The sequence below is a fragment of the Protomyctophum parallelum genome (assembly GCF_964188405.1).
Source record: "Protomyctophum parallelum genome assembly, chromosome: 10".
In the NCBI taxonomy this organism is placed as follows: domain Eukaryota; kingdom Metazoa; phylum Chordata; class Actinopteri; order Myctophiformes; family Myctophidae; genus Protomyctophum; species Protomyctophum parallelum.
The window spans coordinates 46,269,924-46,286,564 of NC_139704.1; the positions used below are offsets into that span (position 1 = coordinate 46,269,924).

Genomic DNA, 16,641 nt, shown 5'->3' on the forward strand with positions numbered 1-16,641 from the left:
TAGCGAGAGAGAGAGAGACAAGTGTGCGCTTGCTTTGCTGACTGACCGCACGCCATGGCCGCCACCAATCGGCACGTCGTCCAGCTCTTCCGCACGTCGTCGTCCAGCTCTCTGCCTTCACGTACTGTACAGTCCACCGGACAACAGGGTCAGACACCCCCCCCCCCCCCCCCCCACACCACTAGCCTGGTTAATAAACCAGACTAATATCGCACGGACCGCGGGATATTAGTCTGGGGAGGCTCAGCTTGGATTTCATTTCCAGGGGGGCGGGTTGAAACATTTTCTCTTTGACGCAATTGGTCAGAGCTACTGTCAGTCAAAGGTCTCAAGCATTGAAAGTCACTGTACCAAAGCCCGCCCATATTGCATACCGTGTCCCGATTGGCCGCCCCAGTTCTCTGGTGTAGGAAATGGGCGTACAATTGAGCCTCTCCAGACCGTAATCCGCCGGCAGGCAATTTTTTTTTTGCCAACGGCTGATTCGGTCTGGTTTATTAACCAGGCTACACCTGTCCCCCCCCACAAACCCCACAAACCATCTCAGCATTTATAATCACTTCTGTATTAATGAACAAAGCTTTTATGAAGATTTGTAATCCTACAACATGCAGAATATCTATTTATCTATGTATGAAATTATTTATGAATATATATATATAAATGAACAAATATATAAATGCGTAATATAGGAGATTAACTCTGAACTAGTATAGAGGGGGGGGGGGAAATATTTTTTCTAGGCACTGTATTTTAATAAAACTATATGTAACAGACCGCAGGTCAAATGTAACAGAATGTATACTGTAGATTACCGGGAGCAGTCCTTTTGGAGGGTGACATCTCGTCACCTTTCAAACATTTTGACACCAGTCCCTCAACCACCAAAGTGCAGACTAGACTTGTACTGTCCGTTCTGCAAATCAATATGATTTGCTGTACGTGTATAGAAGTGTTTCAAGAGCAGAAAAAGGGGGAGAGAGGAAAAGAGCTTTTAAAGGAAGAAGAAGGGAACCCCGGGTGTTAGACTGTTAGACGTCCATGTCTCTGTGTTCTTCTGTGTGTTCTAATGTGCATTGATTTGAAAGTGATTTTTTGTAATTTGCATTGCTCTTTGTACCGTGCGTTCCTGTTTGACCTGTGCTCTGTAAATGCTCTAAAGGCACAGAACTTTTAACCCTATCTGTTGAGAGAACTTGATGTTGTCAATGAAATCGGTGCCTCTCAATCAACTGACCCAGAATAAATTGCTTACCGTTTTATTCAAAGTATACTATGCTGTAGTAGATTGACATTAAGTAGTTTGACTGCACTCTGTATTGCTTGCTTCAGTGTCATTTTGTTGCCATTTTCATAGCACAATGGAGTTACTTTTGAATCGAGCCTGTTTGACAAATCCACTTCTGAGACGGGAACGTTAAGTGGATTCAGACAGATGGAGCTTTTTTAATTTGCGGTTCCTGGATAAGGAGACAGTTTACATATTATACATAATGCAAGAGTTATACGGCTAACATTTTCGCATTAGTCGTTTGCATGAGCACAAGATGGAACTATAATGGCTATAATAATTCAAATCTGCAGATTAATATTCAGTAGCAATGAGCATCACAGTAGCAACCAGTGAAAACTCTGAGTTTTCATACTGTAGTTGCCCGAGGACACCATGGCTGAAACGCTGTGTTCTTTCTCTTTCCCCACTGAATTAATGAGGACTATAACTTTAGTGTTACAATCACCCTGATTCCAATATCCTGGAATATTAATACATCAGTTTAGAGATGATAGGCTCCCTATCTATCCGCTTAGCCCATTCTGAACGGGAACCCATTTTGGTGTTAGCATCATGTCACGCTTTAGCTATTGAAGAATAGCAGATCTACAAGCTCATAGCGCGCCACCGAGTGGCGCGCTACGAGCTTGTAGGTCTGCTATTTTTGAAAAACGACTGACATTTTTTGAGAATCTGATCTCAGGTCAGAATGGGTTAATCAGACCGCACATTTGATGATGAGGAATCACAAATCAACATTTATGGCTGAGCCGCACACAACCAGTTGGCCCCTCGATCTACCAGGAGATCAAAATGATGATTAATAATGCAACTCCCTGGGAATGAATGGGGTGGAACCAATAAAGGGTACGGCTGTAGGTTTTTATATAAATAAAAGGGTGGGTGATTTCATTTTTTTTAAACAGCTTTGCACTCTTGATTCCATATAGTTCCCAACATGCGACCATATGGCCACACAGACTATCTGATTAGGGGGTTGCCAGACAACAGTGTTGCATCTCCAGCAGTGAGACGTGCTTGCGTGGCAGCCAGTGGGATTGAGGTAAATAAGCCCTAAACGCTATACATGACAGGCCCTCTCAAACAGCAGGGGATCAGAACGGAACCGCCATACCCATTATCCTCTCCTATAGTGGCTTCTGACGTGCGGCAGCTTCCTACATTCTATAATTCTCCACGCAGACCCTCTCCAGTCACTCAAGAGGTAGGTATGTGTTACATCCTCTTCCCTGAACATACCGGTAATTGCTTATTGCTCATTTATGTGCATGGTGTTCCTCCCAACTTTGTAAGAAGGGTATAATAATAAGCCTTCTGTCTCTTCGTCTCTCGTCAATCCTGTTCTCTCCCACAAGATGTTGACGGTCTCTTAAGTGTAATTTTGTAAGCTGTGTACAGAAAAGTAATGAGCATGGACGACCAGGTCTTATTTAAATTAACATTTTGATTCGCATTTCGATCAGTTTCTATTCAAAGTGTATCGTAGTATAGGCCTATTGGATGGAACAATGGAGTGCTTAAATTTTAAGTATGATGTCAACATGTCATCAAGGGAGACTAAATTACAGTTTTACTTTGAAATCAAATCCCCACAGACAGTAACCTGCTTCTAAATTGGTTGTTCCTCCAAAGACAGCCCGTTAATTGGAGACAGCCGTTGAAGAAACCCATAAGAGATTAGCTTTAAGTCATTTTGAGCGGGAACCCCTTTTTGGTGTTAGCATCATGTTATGCTTTAGCTATTGAAAAATAGCAGATCTACAAGCTCATAGCGCGCCACCGAGTGGCGCGCTATGAGCTTGTAGGTCTGCTATTTCTTTTTAAATCGAAGAACGACTGACATAGAAACAGCTTTTTCAGAAAACTGTCAGGACGTAGAAGACATTTTTAGAATCTGATCTCAGGTCAGAACGGGTTAAGTCATACCCACTGTAACTATGCAATTAGGCCTCTGCCCCGTTCTGTCCACTGCGTTTTGCCACTGCTGCTCTGAGACTGGATGTGTTCATATTAAGTGATGAAATGTATTATTCATCCCTGGCAATCAGCCACCTCTGTCATTTGAAATTGGAGCCCTAGTGAGCTTTATGAAATTCCCATTACGGCGGTCAAGTCCTAATGAAACGAAGACACGAAGACTACCATCAGCGTATGCACGTCCACAACCTGAGGATTTATTAAAAAAGATAACAAACGTATTCTCCAGAGCTATTGGCACCACCACGACTCAAACTAGATGAGCCAAGCATGCTGTAAAACTTAACACATACTGAGTAATCAGCGATACTCTATATGCAACTGATTCAAAAGTGCTTTCGGGGGGAGAAAAAGTTCCACTGCATTATTTAGAACCTAATCAATACGTGTCCTTTTACTGTAAGCTGCTAAGGTTGTACTGTACTTATGACATTCTGTAAAACTTAGCTCATGTGGATCCACTTAGATTGTAGCTGCTTTAACTATAGTGCATGGTACGTAGCTCTGGTCCATAGCCGCCTTCTGCTTGGATTCTGACCTGCAGGTCAAAGGAAAGGAAAGGTACTATGTTTACCCTGCAGGGTAACTGGACTAAGGAAAGGAAAGGTACTATGTTTACCCTGCAGGGTAACTGGACTAAGGAAAGGAAAGGTACTATGTTTACCCTGCAGGGTAACTGGACTAAGGAAAGGAAAGGTACTATGTTTACCCTGCAGGGTAACTGGACTAAGGAAAGGAAAGGTACTATGTTTACCCTGCAGGGTAACTGGACTAAGGAAAGGAAAGGTACTATGTTTACCCTGCAGGGTAACTGGACTAAGGAAAGGAAGGGTACTATGTTTACCCTGCAGGGTAACTGGACTAAGGAAAGGAAAGGTACTATGTTTACCCAGGGTAACTGGACTAAGGAAAGGAAAGGTACTATGTTTACCCTGCAGGGTAACTGGACTAAGGAAAGGAAAGGTACTATGTTTACCCTGCAGGGTAACTGGACTAAGGAAAGGAAAGGTACTATGTTTACCCTGCAGGGTAACTGGACTAAGGAAAGGAAAGGTACTATGTTTACCCTGCAGGGTAACTGGACTAAGGAAAGGAAAGGTACTATGTTTACCCTGCAGGGTAACTGGACTAAGGAAAGGAAAGGTACTATGTTTACCCTGCAGGGTAACTGGACTAAGGAAAGGAAAGGTACTATGTTTACCCTGCAGGGTAACTGGACTAAGGAAAGGAAAGGTACTATGTTTACCCTGCAGGGTAACTGGACTAAGGAAAGGAAGGGTACTATGTTTACCCTGCAGGGTAACTGGACTAAGGAAAGGAAAGGTACTATGTTTACCCTGCAGGGTAACTGGAATAAGAAAAGGAAAGGTACTATGTTTACTCTGCAGGGTAACTGGACTAAGGAAAAGAAAGGTACTATGTTTACCCTGCAGGGTAACTGGACTAAGGAAAGGAAAGGTACTATGTTTACCCTGCAGGGTAACTGGACTAAGGAAAGGAAAGGTACTATGTTTACCCTGCAGGGTAACTGGACTAAGGAAAGGAAAGGTACTATGTTTACCCTGCAGGGTAACTGGACTAAGGAAAGGAAAGGTACTATGTTTACCCTGCAGGGTAACTGGACTAAGGAAAGGAAAGGTACTATGTTTACCCTGCAGGGTAACTGGACTAAGGAAAGGAAAGGTACTATGTTTACCCTGCAGGGTAACTGGACTAAGGAAAGGAAAGGTACTATGTTTACCCTGCAGGGTAACTGGACTAAGGAAAGGAAAGGTACTATGTTTACCCTGCAGGGTAACTGGACTAAGGAAAGGAAAGGTACTATGTTTACCCTGCAGGGTAACTGGACTAAGGAAAGGAAAGGTACTATGTTTACCCTGCAGGGTAACTGGACTAAGGAAAGGAAAGGTACTATGTTTACCCTGCAGGGTAACTGGACTAAGGAAAGGAAAGGTACTATGTTTACCCTGCAGGGTAACTGGACTAAGCTCAGCTCAGCCAGGCCCAGGTCAGAATCGAAGCAGAAGAAGGCTATGGACCAGAGCTAAGTGCATGGTAATCATGAGTTTCATTTATATAATAATGCAGCTGGTGGGCGTGCGTGCGTGCGTGCGTGCGCGTGTTTGTGATTGTGTGAGAGAGAGAGAATCAGGTTCACCTGTTGTTGGCTCTTGCAGCATTTCAGTTAATTTGCCTAAAACCATCATTACTGCACCACTCTCTCTCTCTCCGGGGGGATATTAGCGGTGTGATCCGCTGTATAAAGAATCTGTAGGCCTATAACGTTATGTAAGTGAATGTCTGAATTCTGAAATCTCATTTCCTACCCTCATTAAGATAGAAAGCCCAGATGATAGCGCCCAATCTTTCCAAGTGTATCCAAGTGTGGTATCAATTTGTGGGGCTTTTGGCTCCACAGAGCCCCAACGCTGACATTTCAGGAGTCAGCCCCATATACTGTAGTCACTATGTAAGAATGGCAATGTGTATATAGTATAGCCTTAGTACAATCTATTATGTAGATTGTACTACGTTTATGCTTTATTATTGTATCTTCTTAACAGATACACTGACTGTGTGCGGACTTAGTTTCTGAGCATACAGTATAGCTAAATATACCTCATTATACAATATTCGATTTGTAAAGAATGTTAAGCTTCTGCTTACTTTGAGTAAAATTAACTTCTTATTACTCTATGTAGATGAGCTCTTATCTTTTATTATAGCTCTTATCTTTTTATAATAAGAAGACTTAAGATAAGACCACCATTTAATTAAACCATACCATTTTAACTTAAAAACTGTGATATTATAGCATTATTGTGCCAAAACGGTACTTGTTGTTTTCCCCTTAATTGCTACAATTAAAAATAAATGTTATCTGATTAATTAACACATGTAATGGGGTTTAGATTTAATAGGCATGCAAGGGTTAATGTTGGTAACATGCATTCTTAATTAATCAATTAATCATTAAATTGTGATATCAAACGTAAATAACAACTATTTCAGACAGTCGTAGTACATTTCCCTTTCTGGACGGGAACCCCTTTTGGTGTTTTAACTAAGCATTATGTTATAGGCTATACTCTAGCTATTGAAAAATAGCAGATCTACAAGCTCATAGCGCGCCACCGAGTGGCGCACTATGAGCTTGTAGGTCTGCTATTTTTTGAAAAATCGTAAAAAATGCGGCACAAATCTTTGAATTTTTACGCCATGAGGCCTAAATGGGGTACTGTAATTCAGCCTGAGCTGAAGCAGGGACAGGGACGGATTAACCCCCATGAGGGCCCCTGGGGCCGGTAATATTTGAAGGGCCCCATCTTTTTAACCTAAATTTAACAAAATCAGCAGCCAATGCAGGAGCCCTTTTCAGGGCATCAAACCTATAGTACCTCACGGTCTAATTTCCCCGAAGGGCCCCTGAGAGCCAAGGGCCCCTGGGCCACGGCCCCACTGGCCCAATGGCTAATTTGTCCCTGAGGATAAGACATAAATCCCCACAGGCTATTTGGTGAATGACCGCAGTGGGTGTATCAATAGCAGAGGTACAGTATAGGCTGCTACTGTATGGATTTCCCAGCAAAATCGAAACCCTTGCATCTTAGAATCAACCAATCAATCAAACGTTGTGAAAGTGTTGGCCATATAACAGTTTAACCTATAGAGTATGTAACGTTCATGACTTTACCATTGACTCAGGGGCGGCCTTAGGAATCTGGAGGCTCGTTTCAAGACCAAATATGATATATACCTATGACATATTTATTCTGTTGATACAAAGTTTGACTGTTCAATATCGCGCGCAACCGTTACTCTCGACAATTACGCAGCAACACCAACACCTCTCCTCATCCTGTCGTCCCTTCACGATAAGTGTCTCCCCTTTACCTCCCAATGCCGCACATTTATTATTAACAGGAAATAAGTGTAACTTAACATTGTGGGAAAGAGTAAGGCAGTGAGCGAGAGAGAGAGAGAGAGAGGCCAAGGGCGGCGGGGGGTTGACTGAGGGTGGAGGCCTGTTTCAATTGAAACTGATGAAACATAGCAAAGGCCTCCTATGCATTGACTGGCTTATGCTATAAAACATTTGCTGGGAAAGGTTTCAGGTATAGGCGAAAGTGTTTGCCAAGGTCACAAGTCATTTAAACAAAGACTTTTGAAAGCCTTCAGATCAAGTGGAGTCAGTGTGAACGTATCTATGCCTGCCTGCTTGTCTATACTCTATCTATATTCTATACGGTTCTGTATAGGACGCATTAACCCATTTAGACCTGACGTCGAAATTAAAAGAATGTCTTCAAAATCCTGACAGTTTTCTGAAAAACCTTATGTTTCTGTATCAGTGGTGCTCAATATTTCATGTCAAGGACCCCACAAATTATAGTATGTAATATGCCTCCACCCCCCATCTGAACATATGTTGTTCCAGGGACCCTCCAGAAGCAAAGATTTGAGTTAAAATGTTCACTGTGTAATAATATATTTGAGGCACATTTTCATGATTTAAAAAAAATAGCAGACCTACAAGCAGATCTACAAGAGCTTGTAGATCTGCTATTTTTCAATAGCTAAAGTATAACATAATGCTTTAAATCACCAAAAGGGGTCCCCGCCCAAAATGGGTTAAAGCAATTCATGCTAGCCTGGTTAATAAACCAGACTAATATGATTCGGTCTGGTTTATTAACCAGGCTAATTCATGCAGCCAGTCATATCTCTGAATATCCATCGCTACATTCAGAACTATAGCTTGAAGAGCTTGAGAAATGCCACCAGTTCTGCAATAGACAACTTTGATGGGCTTCCTACATTAAACACATTTAATTTAAATAAACATAATGCATATTTAACTTCAAAGATCCCACAGCTCTTAATTATGGTCTTGTCATAATGACATAAACAGCATTTCTTCACATTTCTGCATCAGATCAAATAAATGTTATCTGAAAATTCATTAAAGTTTTATACATAATTTGGGAATGCTTAGTGAGTATGCCTCATTAGTACTATTTCATAGTCGGTAAGACTCGGTATTCCCACATCAGTCAGTCAGTTTCATCATTTTCTGAACTCAAAGGCGGACCCCAGCCTCTGGTTCTTTGATGCTGTCTTTGTTCTGCCTGAATTCCAATTTCTTGTACATTAATTTCACTCGACATCTGTTAAATATCAGTAAAATGCTTTGAGAATTCTATTTCCACCTTCAAAAATGATTTCTAAGCACATCAATTCAAATCCATTAAATCCCCTGACAGTCCTGTGTGTGAATGGCCCTCTGTGTCCTCCCATGTAAGCGTTCATATGTGATTACGATGCCCCTTGATCAATCCAAGTGAGTCGCTTCGTGATTGAGTGGCCCGGCTTTCTGGGAGTCAGGATGCCTGAAATGGTCCTTTATAGATTTGGAATTATTCCACTGCCATTCCACATCTGGAAGATGGCGCTCAACATTTTCAATTTCACCTCTCTGCCTCGATCGTCTTGCCTCCAGATGAAGGTGGCAGCGGTGGTGAATTGTCATCGGAAATACATCTCACAGTACTATAATAATTAATGTATTGTATAGCCACAGTGAGAGATATTGCTCCAGGTGAGTGTTGCAAGAGCGTATCCAACTTTGGAGCTTATATAAGCATCAGAAAACAATAAACAGAGGATCTGAACACAAGGGAAATACACACATCTCCCCCATTTCCCTAAATAACAGGACCTGGATTGGGTGCCGTAGGTCCAATGGAGCCCTATCCATCACAGACGGCTTTAAACCAGATAATAACACTTGGAGGATATAGAGGGACAGCGTAAATAAAGCAGGCAACGCCGCTGTGACCTGCTTCACAATGATGTTCAAGAGGAGTTCAGTTGAGGAGAACATTATTGTTATGATGCACACATCTGCATAAAGCCCTGTCAAGAGATTCAGATGGTATTGTGGATTGCTTTATCTTAAAGAATGCAGGTCTTTAGCCTGGAATGAATACCAAGTGTTTGTATTGTAACTTGTTAACACAACATTCATCTTGGGGGATTTTCCACTTTCTGTGCCCTTTCTGTCCCCTTTGTTGTGATTCATCAACTCTGTCAGAATGTATAGGCTACAGTGCAGCCCATTACTTAGCAAACATGACTGTATAAACAGTAGTGGCTCCAGTGGCTTGTCGTAGTTCCCCCTGGGATGTTGTGTGTGAAAACTGCAGCAATATTAGACTTCGACACAAACAACACTTGACACAATATATATATATATATACAGTATATATTTCTTTTTTTAACCCATTCTGAACGGGCACCCATTTTGGTGTCGGCATCATGTTATGCTTTAGCTATTTAAAAATAGCAGACCTACAAGCTCATATCGCGCCACCGAGTGGCGCGATACGAGCTTGTAGGTCTGCTATTTTTTGAAAAATCGAAGAACGACTGATTTTTTTTTTTTATCTGATCTCAGGTCAGAATGGGTTTAATCAGACCAGTGTGTGTCCGGCGGAAACCTCGTATGAATCTGATCTCAGGTCAGAATGGGTTAAAGCTGGGGCCATCCAAGAACATAATACGGCCCCCTGCCGAGCTAGACAGCACCTCTAGATTCGTGAAAGTAGTGTGCCACTCAGAGGTGATGCTACATTTAAGTTTCAAAAGCAGGTAATTTCACTTTTAGTCAGAGGGAATGGAAACGGCTTGGCGTGGCAATGTGGTGAAGGTTTAATAATGGAAACAGGTCCCGGGGGACTCGGCTATATTTCTTTGGGCAACAGAGAAAGTCCATTACCCTCTGTGTGTTTCTGCGCTTAATGCAACGTCTTATTTGTAATTGGAAATCAGAGCTGTATTATTGCATACAGATACAAATCCCAGACACACTGACCTGACTTGAATTGGTCTCCTCTGCACCACTGTTAAATTGCACTAAAAAAAGACCTCATACTCATATTATTTAATATACACTTAAGTCATAAACTTATTTAAAGTTTGACAATATTTATGAATTTGCCATAATATGTGTTGATTAACTCAATCCATTCTTTACATAATGTACACTTGCATTTATCTTTTTACTCGTTATACTTTCATAATTAATAGTCCTCCACGTTTTGGAAACCCAGGGGTGTGATTGGTAATGAACGCATTAATTACTATAACGATGTGCAGCACAGACAGGTGACTTGCACTAACGTGACACTACAGTACATGTATTCTCCAGTAATGACCTGTCTAATTTGCATGGGTTTCTTTGCAAAACTGGACAGGCATCATTAGCCCAATATGGCATTGTTTACGTATATCTGCCGCAGCCCACAACATATCCATCACTGAAAGTGACTTTGCATTATGCAGATTCTCCCCTGAGGAATATTAAACATCATGCTCTCTCTATGCAGCATCATGGTGGCCCTAGAGGTGCGTGCGTGTTGAAAAGTTCCATAATATTAAAAAGCATTACAAAAAGAGCAGAGAGGGGTTCTTTTCTACTCCCCCACACCTCCCCTCATGAAACATGTACGGCAGCATTTTCATTACTCCACTGATGTTAACTGAGTGTGACAACCCACAGAGCAGCATACAGGCAGGCAGCGACCGGCCCAGAGCATGGAGGAGGCAGCCTTCGGCCACTCTCTCCTCCGAGCAGGACATCATGGCTACCCTGCCCTGCCCTGGTGCTTAATATCTGTGGGAGTATATATTCATCTCCACGTTCCATTTGGAATAGCCTACATGTCCCAAATGGTTGAGGGTGCCGCACCAGCACACACACACATGGCAACGTGCAGTGGCGTGCACAGACATTTAGAGGGGCAGGTGCTCAAGTGGGAAAAAAAGGGCACCTTGTGCAGCGCATTTTGGGGCGGGAACCCATTTTGGTGCTTTAGCTATTGAAAAATAGCAGATCTACAAGCTCATAGCGCGCCACCGAGTGGCGCGCTACGAGCTTGTAGGTCTGCTATTTATTTATTTTTATCGAAGAACCACTGACATAGAAACATGGCTTTAGATTGTGGGGGGCCTAAATAATATAGTATAGAAGCGTTTTTTATCAAGATTTGATCAATGTCACCATGGTCCACACCCCCTAGTGTCTATCTGTGCACGCCACTGGCAACGTGAGTGTTGCCTCAGCCAAAGCTGCCCTCTCTGCCCTCTCTCTCTGCTAATGCATGGCATGGGCAACGAACGACCGACCGGGCAGCAATCAATTTGCTCCCTTTACTTTACAGTATGATGGATACGGCCCACGAGCTGTGACTCGGGGCAATATGGGCCATAAATAAAGCCGTACATTTTCATGACTAATACAAGACATATGGACATACTGTACTGTGGATACATAGAGGAATATTACACAGCGCTGGTTTTGTTTCCTTATATTTCTTGCCCCTTTGAAAACAACATCACTCTACTACTGTAATACTGCACTATCATGCCTCATGCATACAAACACACCATAGCCACATCTAGATACGACACTAAAGAAAAGATAAGGATTTAATTCGCCCTTCACACGTCCACAACGAAATGACAATAGATACGAGACACCACGATCAACTAGATCTGCTCTGTAGCATTATCATTGTATTGTCTGGAGGCTTTTTTCCAACACACATCACCCCAAAGGTCCTCGGCGTTCATTGACACTGACAGTGAACAAAATGGAAACAGTTAAATTAGGATTCTACCCTGTAATAGCCTATATACTGCACTGTGCCTGTGCATCGTGTCAGAGAATCCTGTCTGTGTCATTTTGGTGTGTGTGCTCTAGTCTACACACTGCTGCACACAGGGCTTACATGATCCAATATGCTCTCTTTGCCAGCAGCAATGTCACCTCCTGACCCAGTCCGGTTTGATCCCGCGGTGTCATGGCGGGTCACCCTCCCTGTCTGATGAACAAACACTATTCCCCGTGCGGTGCAGCCCGGAGGAGGAGGAGGAGGAGGAGCACCGTCCATGCAGCCCATATTCTCTCCTCCAGACATAACACGGCAAATTATGACTTTGTTCTGAAACAAATGATGACCCTCAGCAGCTGCCGCACCACAACGGCAAGTGAAACTCAGCAGCAACAACAACAACAAAAACACAAACACAAAGACAAACGACAACTGCTAGAGCCGGAGCAACAGTTTTCTGTCTTTCATATATAGATGAAAGCAGCCTGTTCAAATTAGTGGCTGCTGCACTACTAGTCTAGTGTAACTCGGCACCATGGGAGATTTAAATAATTTCTGAGACTGTTGAGGAGACAGGGAGGGAGACAAGCTGACTGTAATAACAGAGAGGTCTGTAACAAGCACTCCTCCAATGGAAATAACGATATCACTGTATTCCTGCATGCCACAAATACCATCAAGTTGTGTGTGTGTGTGTGTGTGTGTGTGTGTGTGTGTGTGTGTGTGTGTGTGTGTGTGTACATGTGCGTGTGTGCACATGCGCACATGTCTTTTCCCTGTACTACACTTCTGTTTGTGTTTTCTTTCTTTCTCTGTGTGTGTGTGTGTGTGTGTGTGTGTGTGTGTGTGTGTGTGTGTGTGTGTGTGTGTGCGCGCGTGCGCGTGCTGGTGGGGGGGTATTTAAATTCCTACGACAGCGGAAGAAGCCTGGAATAAGTTATAATTGGAATACAAAGCATGGAGCAATATGAAGGATTGTGATATGGGGATAATGAATGTGCTGCAGATGTAATAAATCATGCAACCTCAGGACCTATACAGTATCAATATGAATATGCATGCACTGTGTATGGTTCATAAGAGAAATAGGCCTATAATGCAATAGATATTATGCTTTATTTTTTTATTTATTATTTTATTCTGCAAGCAGCAGACTCCAGCAAAACAGCAGATTCAAGAGGCATACTTTGAATTCAACAATGTCCACTTCTTTTTTGTTTATCTCTTCAAGTGTCATTGGAGACATTTAGCGAAGAAGCACTGTATGGGAGTCAGGCACAATGAATCCCCTCTCCGTAATCTGAATCATTCTAATTAGGCTATTTTTAAAAGCCCTTCTAACTGCTCATGGGGTGTTTACATCCTCCCTGAGTAAGAATCAGCTATCAGCAAGCATCACCATCACCACCAATGACACATTCACATTTCACATTATTCACTCTTGCGTCAATTGCAAAACAGACTAAGAGTGCCACCATCAAGGGAAATATGAAAAATCGTATAGTAGCCCAGTCTTTAACCCATTCTGACCCGAGATCAGATTCATACGAGGTTTCCACTGGACACACACTGGTCTCATTATCCCATTCTGACCTGAGATCAGATTCTAAAAATGTCAGTCGTTCTTCGATTGTTAGTTGTTTTCGAACAGTGTATTTCAACCTTTTCAACCTTTTCTTCTATATTATTTATTCAGCATTTGAGTCACGGACCACCATTTGAACAGTCTACTCTAAGTCCACACTAAGCATCCATAATGTATAAATGACGGATAAGGGATCAGGACAGCTAGGCCTTTTCGAGGAGGGGTCAGAATAGTTTTTGGACTTGGAAAACTAAAGAATATTTCGTTATCGTTGGATAATATTTTGTCCACAATTCCAGCTGTATTGATGTTGGTACCATTAAGGGTTACATGCACGGTATGTACTGTACAGTATGTAACATATTACATACTGTACGGCCCAGCTCATCACAAAGGGTGGCAGGGCATTTGCAATTCGAACGCCCTACCTATTAATTTAAGACTTTTACAAAATCTGTGTCGTGTTTTAAATCCCTTCTAAAAACCCACCTTTACGTTAAGGCCTTCTCTTAATTTCCTTTTGCATACCCTATTCTATTTTTTGATTATTATGTGTATATGCTTTCATTTTGTGCTTGCGGTTATTCAATGATATTTTGTTGTAGCTGTGACTATATTTTTTATGGAGGGACAGACAGTATGCTGACAGGAAATGGGGAGAGAGATGGGGGGATGACATGCAGTAAAGGTCGTCGGGATCGGGAGTCGAACCCGCGGCACACTGCCAGACTGGATTGCCAGCCAAGGTGCCTGGACCGCTGGCCGTTGTTGTTATGTAAAGCACTTTGTGACTATATCTTTAAATGCGCTATATAAATAAATTCATTATCATTATCATTATTTACATTTGATGTGACATTTTAAACAGCCCAAGCAAACTAATGAATGAGCACTGAAGCACATATGACATTGATATTGTTTTGCTCCACTGAACACAAGATTTAGCCCTTTCTACTTTATAGCACTAAGAAGCACACTCACCAGATTAAACCTTAGCCTATTGCTGTAGAGTAGGCCTAGGCTGGTAACAAGACAACTCACCCTTTTTCCACCTCCAAGTGAGTTGTCCGGACATCTCACCCCGAAAGTCTGTACAACTCAGCAGACATCTTTCGGGGTGAGTTGTCTCTGGGTGAGAGTTGAGTGTTTGGCTGTTTGCGCAAAGAGTGTCTGAGCTCTTTTTTTATTATAGTTGACTGAATATGTACCCTTTGGGCTATTTTATATACTTTACTGAATATTTCACAAGAATATAACACAAGAGTCAAATTGGCTGTGTGGTTATTTACGGTCAATTGTAATTGCTTTGCTATATTCAGATGTAATTCAGTCAGTAAGTAAGTCCAGTATTCCCTAGGCTACATCTATTGAGTGTCAGCTATCAAAATGCAAGTTGCAGAAGGCTACAAGTAGTCAATAAACATCTCATGAGTTTCATAGTAAACATACCCGCACTAGAATAGATAGAGCTCATCACTCCCTTCTCAGAATAAATACTGTATAAGTAAGTAAGTAGTATAAGTAAATAAATAAATACTGTATAAGTAAGTAAGTAGTCAACGGCCTATGCTCCATAAAAAGGAGCGATAGGCATAAGTAAGTAAGTAAGTAAGTAAGTAAGTAAGTAAGTATAAGTAGGCCTAAGTAAGTATAGATAATTAAATAAATAATTAGACAGACAGACAGACAGACAGACAGACAGACAGACAGACAGACAGACAGACAGACAGACAGACAGACAGACAGACAGACAGACAGACAGACAGATAGATAGATAGATAGATAGATAGATAGATAGATAGATAGATAGATAGATAGATAGATAGATAGATAGATAGATAGATAGTCGGTGTTTTGTTTACTGTAGCAACAGCAGCGCATGAAAGATGATGTTTTCCACGACCTTCAGTAAGTTAGAACTTTTACGCCATCTGGCGGCTATTGGTAGGTACGACAGACATGTCATGTCTATGCAGTATAATGCACTGTGTTGTTGTTGGTTGCTCAGCGATGTCAGTCATTTGATCCAAAGTTCCAAACGAGTCTGGACAACAATAGCTATGAATGTCGTTTTGGGACCAACGCTGTCTTCCTCTGTAGGCCTACAACCGTCGCATGGAGTCAGACTGCTTAGCTCCAACGAGGCTGGAGGGGGAGGTCAATCAGGTGATATTAATGACTTGTTGGTGCGTAAGCGCATGAACCTGCCCCGTGAGAGTGGAAACTATGACTTCCCCAGCTTAATACGAACGGGAGGAGACAACGACAGTAGTAGTGGCTTCGTCCAGTTCAACCCCCAGGCCCGTCCGCCCGCCGACCACGCACCTCTGGCCCCGTTCAGACGCGACGTCCCTCTGCTCGACCCCTGCTCGGGACAGCTCAGTCTCGGCGCGCAGGTGGAGTTGGACATCCAAGGTAGACCAAGTTTCATTGATTCCCATCACGTGTCCTCTGGTTTATGGCAGAGACCACGGCCCCCGCCATCATCATCATCAACATCATCATCACGGCAGTCGGTGGCACTCCAGGTCGATGAAAACAAGACTTGGAACTCCAGAAGAATCCCAGAAGCAGCCTTGAGGGCAAGCCTTGGTGGTAAGAGTGAAGAATACATGACTGAGTGCAACGGCAATTTGAGGCTTTTAGCTACTGTGTAGGCCCTAGATTAGGGCAAAAAATAACACAGCCCTGTGTTATCTTTGTGTAAAGGTAACACAATCGGTGTGTTTACACATTTAACACAACATGTGTAACGTAACACGGCTCTGTGTTACTTATCTTTGTGTAAAATTAACACAATCGGTGTGTTTACACATTTAACACAACATGTGTTAAATCTGTCAACACAAAATCATGTGTCAAAACAACACATTGTGTGTTGTCCTTAACTAGACACACAGATGTGTTAAGAAATAACACATTGTGTGTTGTCCTTAACTAGACACACAGATGTGTTAAGAAATAACACATTGTGTGTTGTCCTTAACTAGACACACAGATGTGTTAAGAAATAACACATTGTGTGTTGTCCTTAACTAGACACACAGATGTGTTAAGAAATAACACATTGTGTGTTGTCCTTAACTATAGACACACAGATGTGTTAAGAA

At 42.2% G+C, this 16,641-nt stretch overlaps 2 protein-coding genes across 2 annotated transcripts in view; one reads left to right on the plus strand and one right to left on the minus strand.

The window, feature by feature from the left end:
• fignl1 (fidgetin-like 1) overlaps positions 1-16,641 on the minus strand; it is a 189,583-nt gene that overhangs the window by 105,775 nt on the left and 67,167 nt on the right. The window lies entirely within an intron of this gene.
• LOC310865860 (uncharacterized protein) lies at positions 55-16,067 on the plus strand (the record flags this gene model as incomplete). The annotated part of the gene is made up of 6 exons (XM_083775068.1): positions 55-121; positions 3,816-4,102; positions 4,190-4,549; positions 4,685-5,200; positions 15,727-15,946; positions 15,997-16,067. 6 exons carry the CDS (start codon positions 55-57, stop codon positions 16,065-16,067), a joined length of 1,521 nt encoding a protein of 506 aa, XP_083631194.1.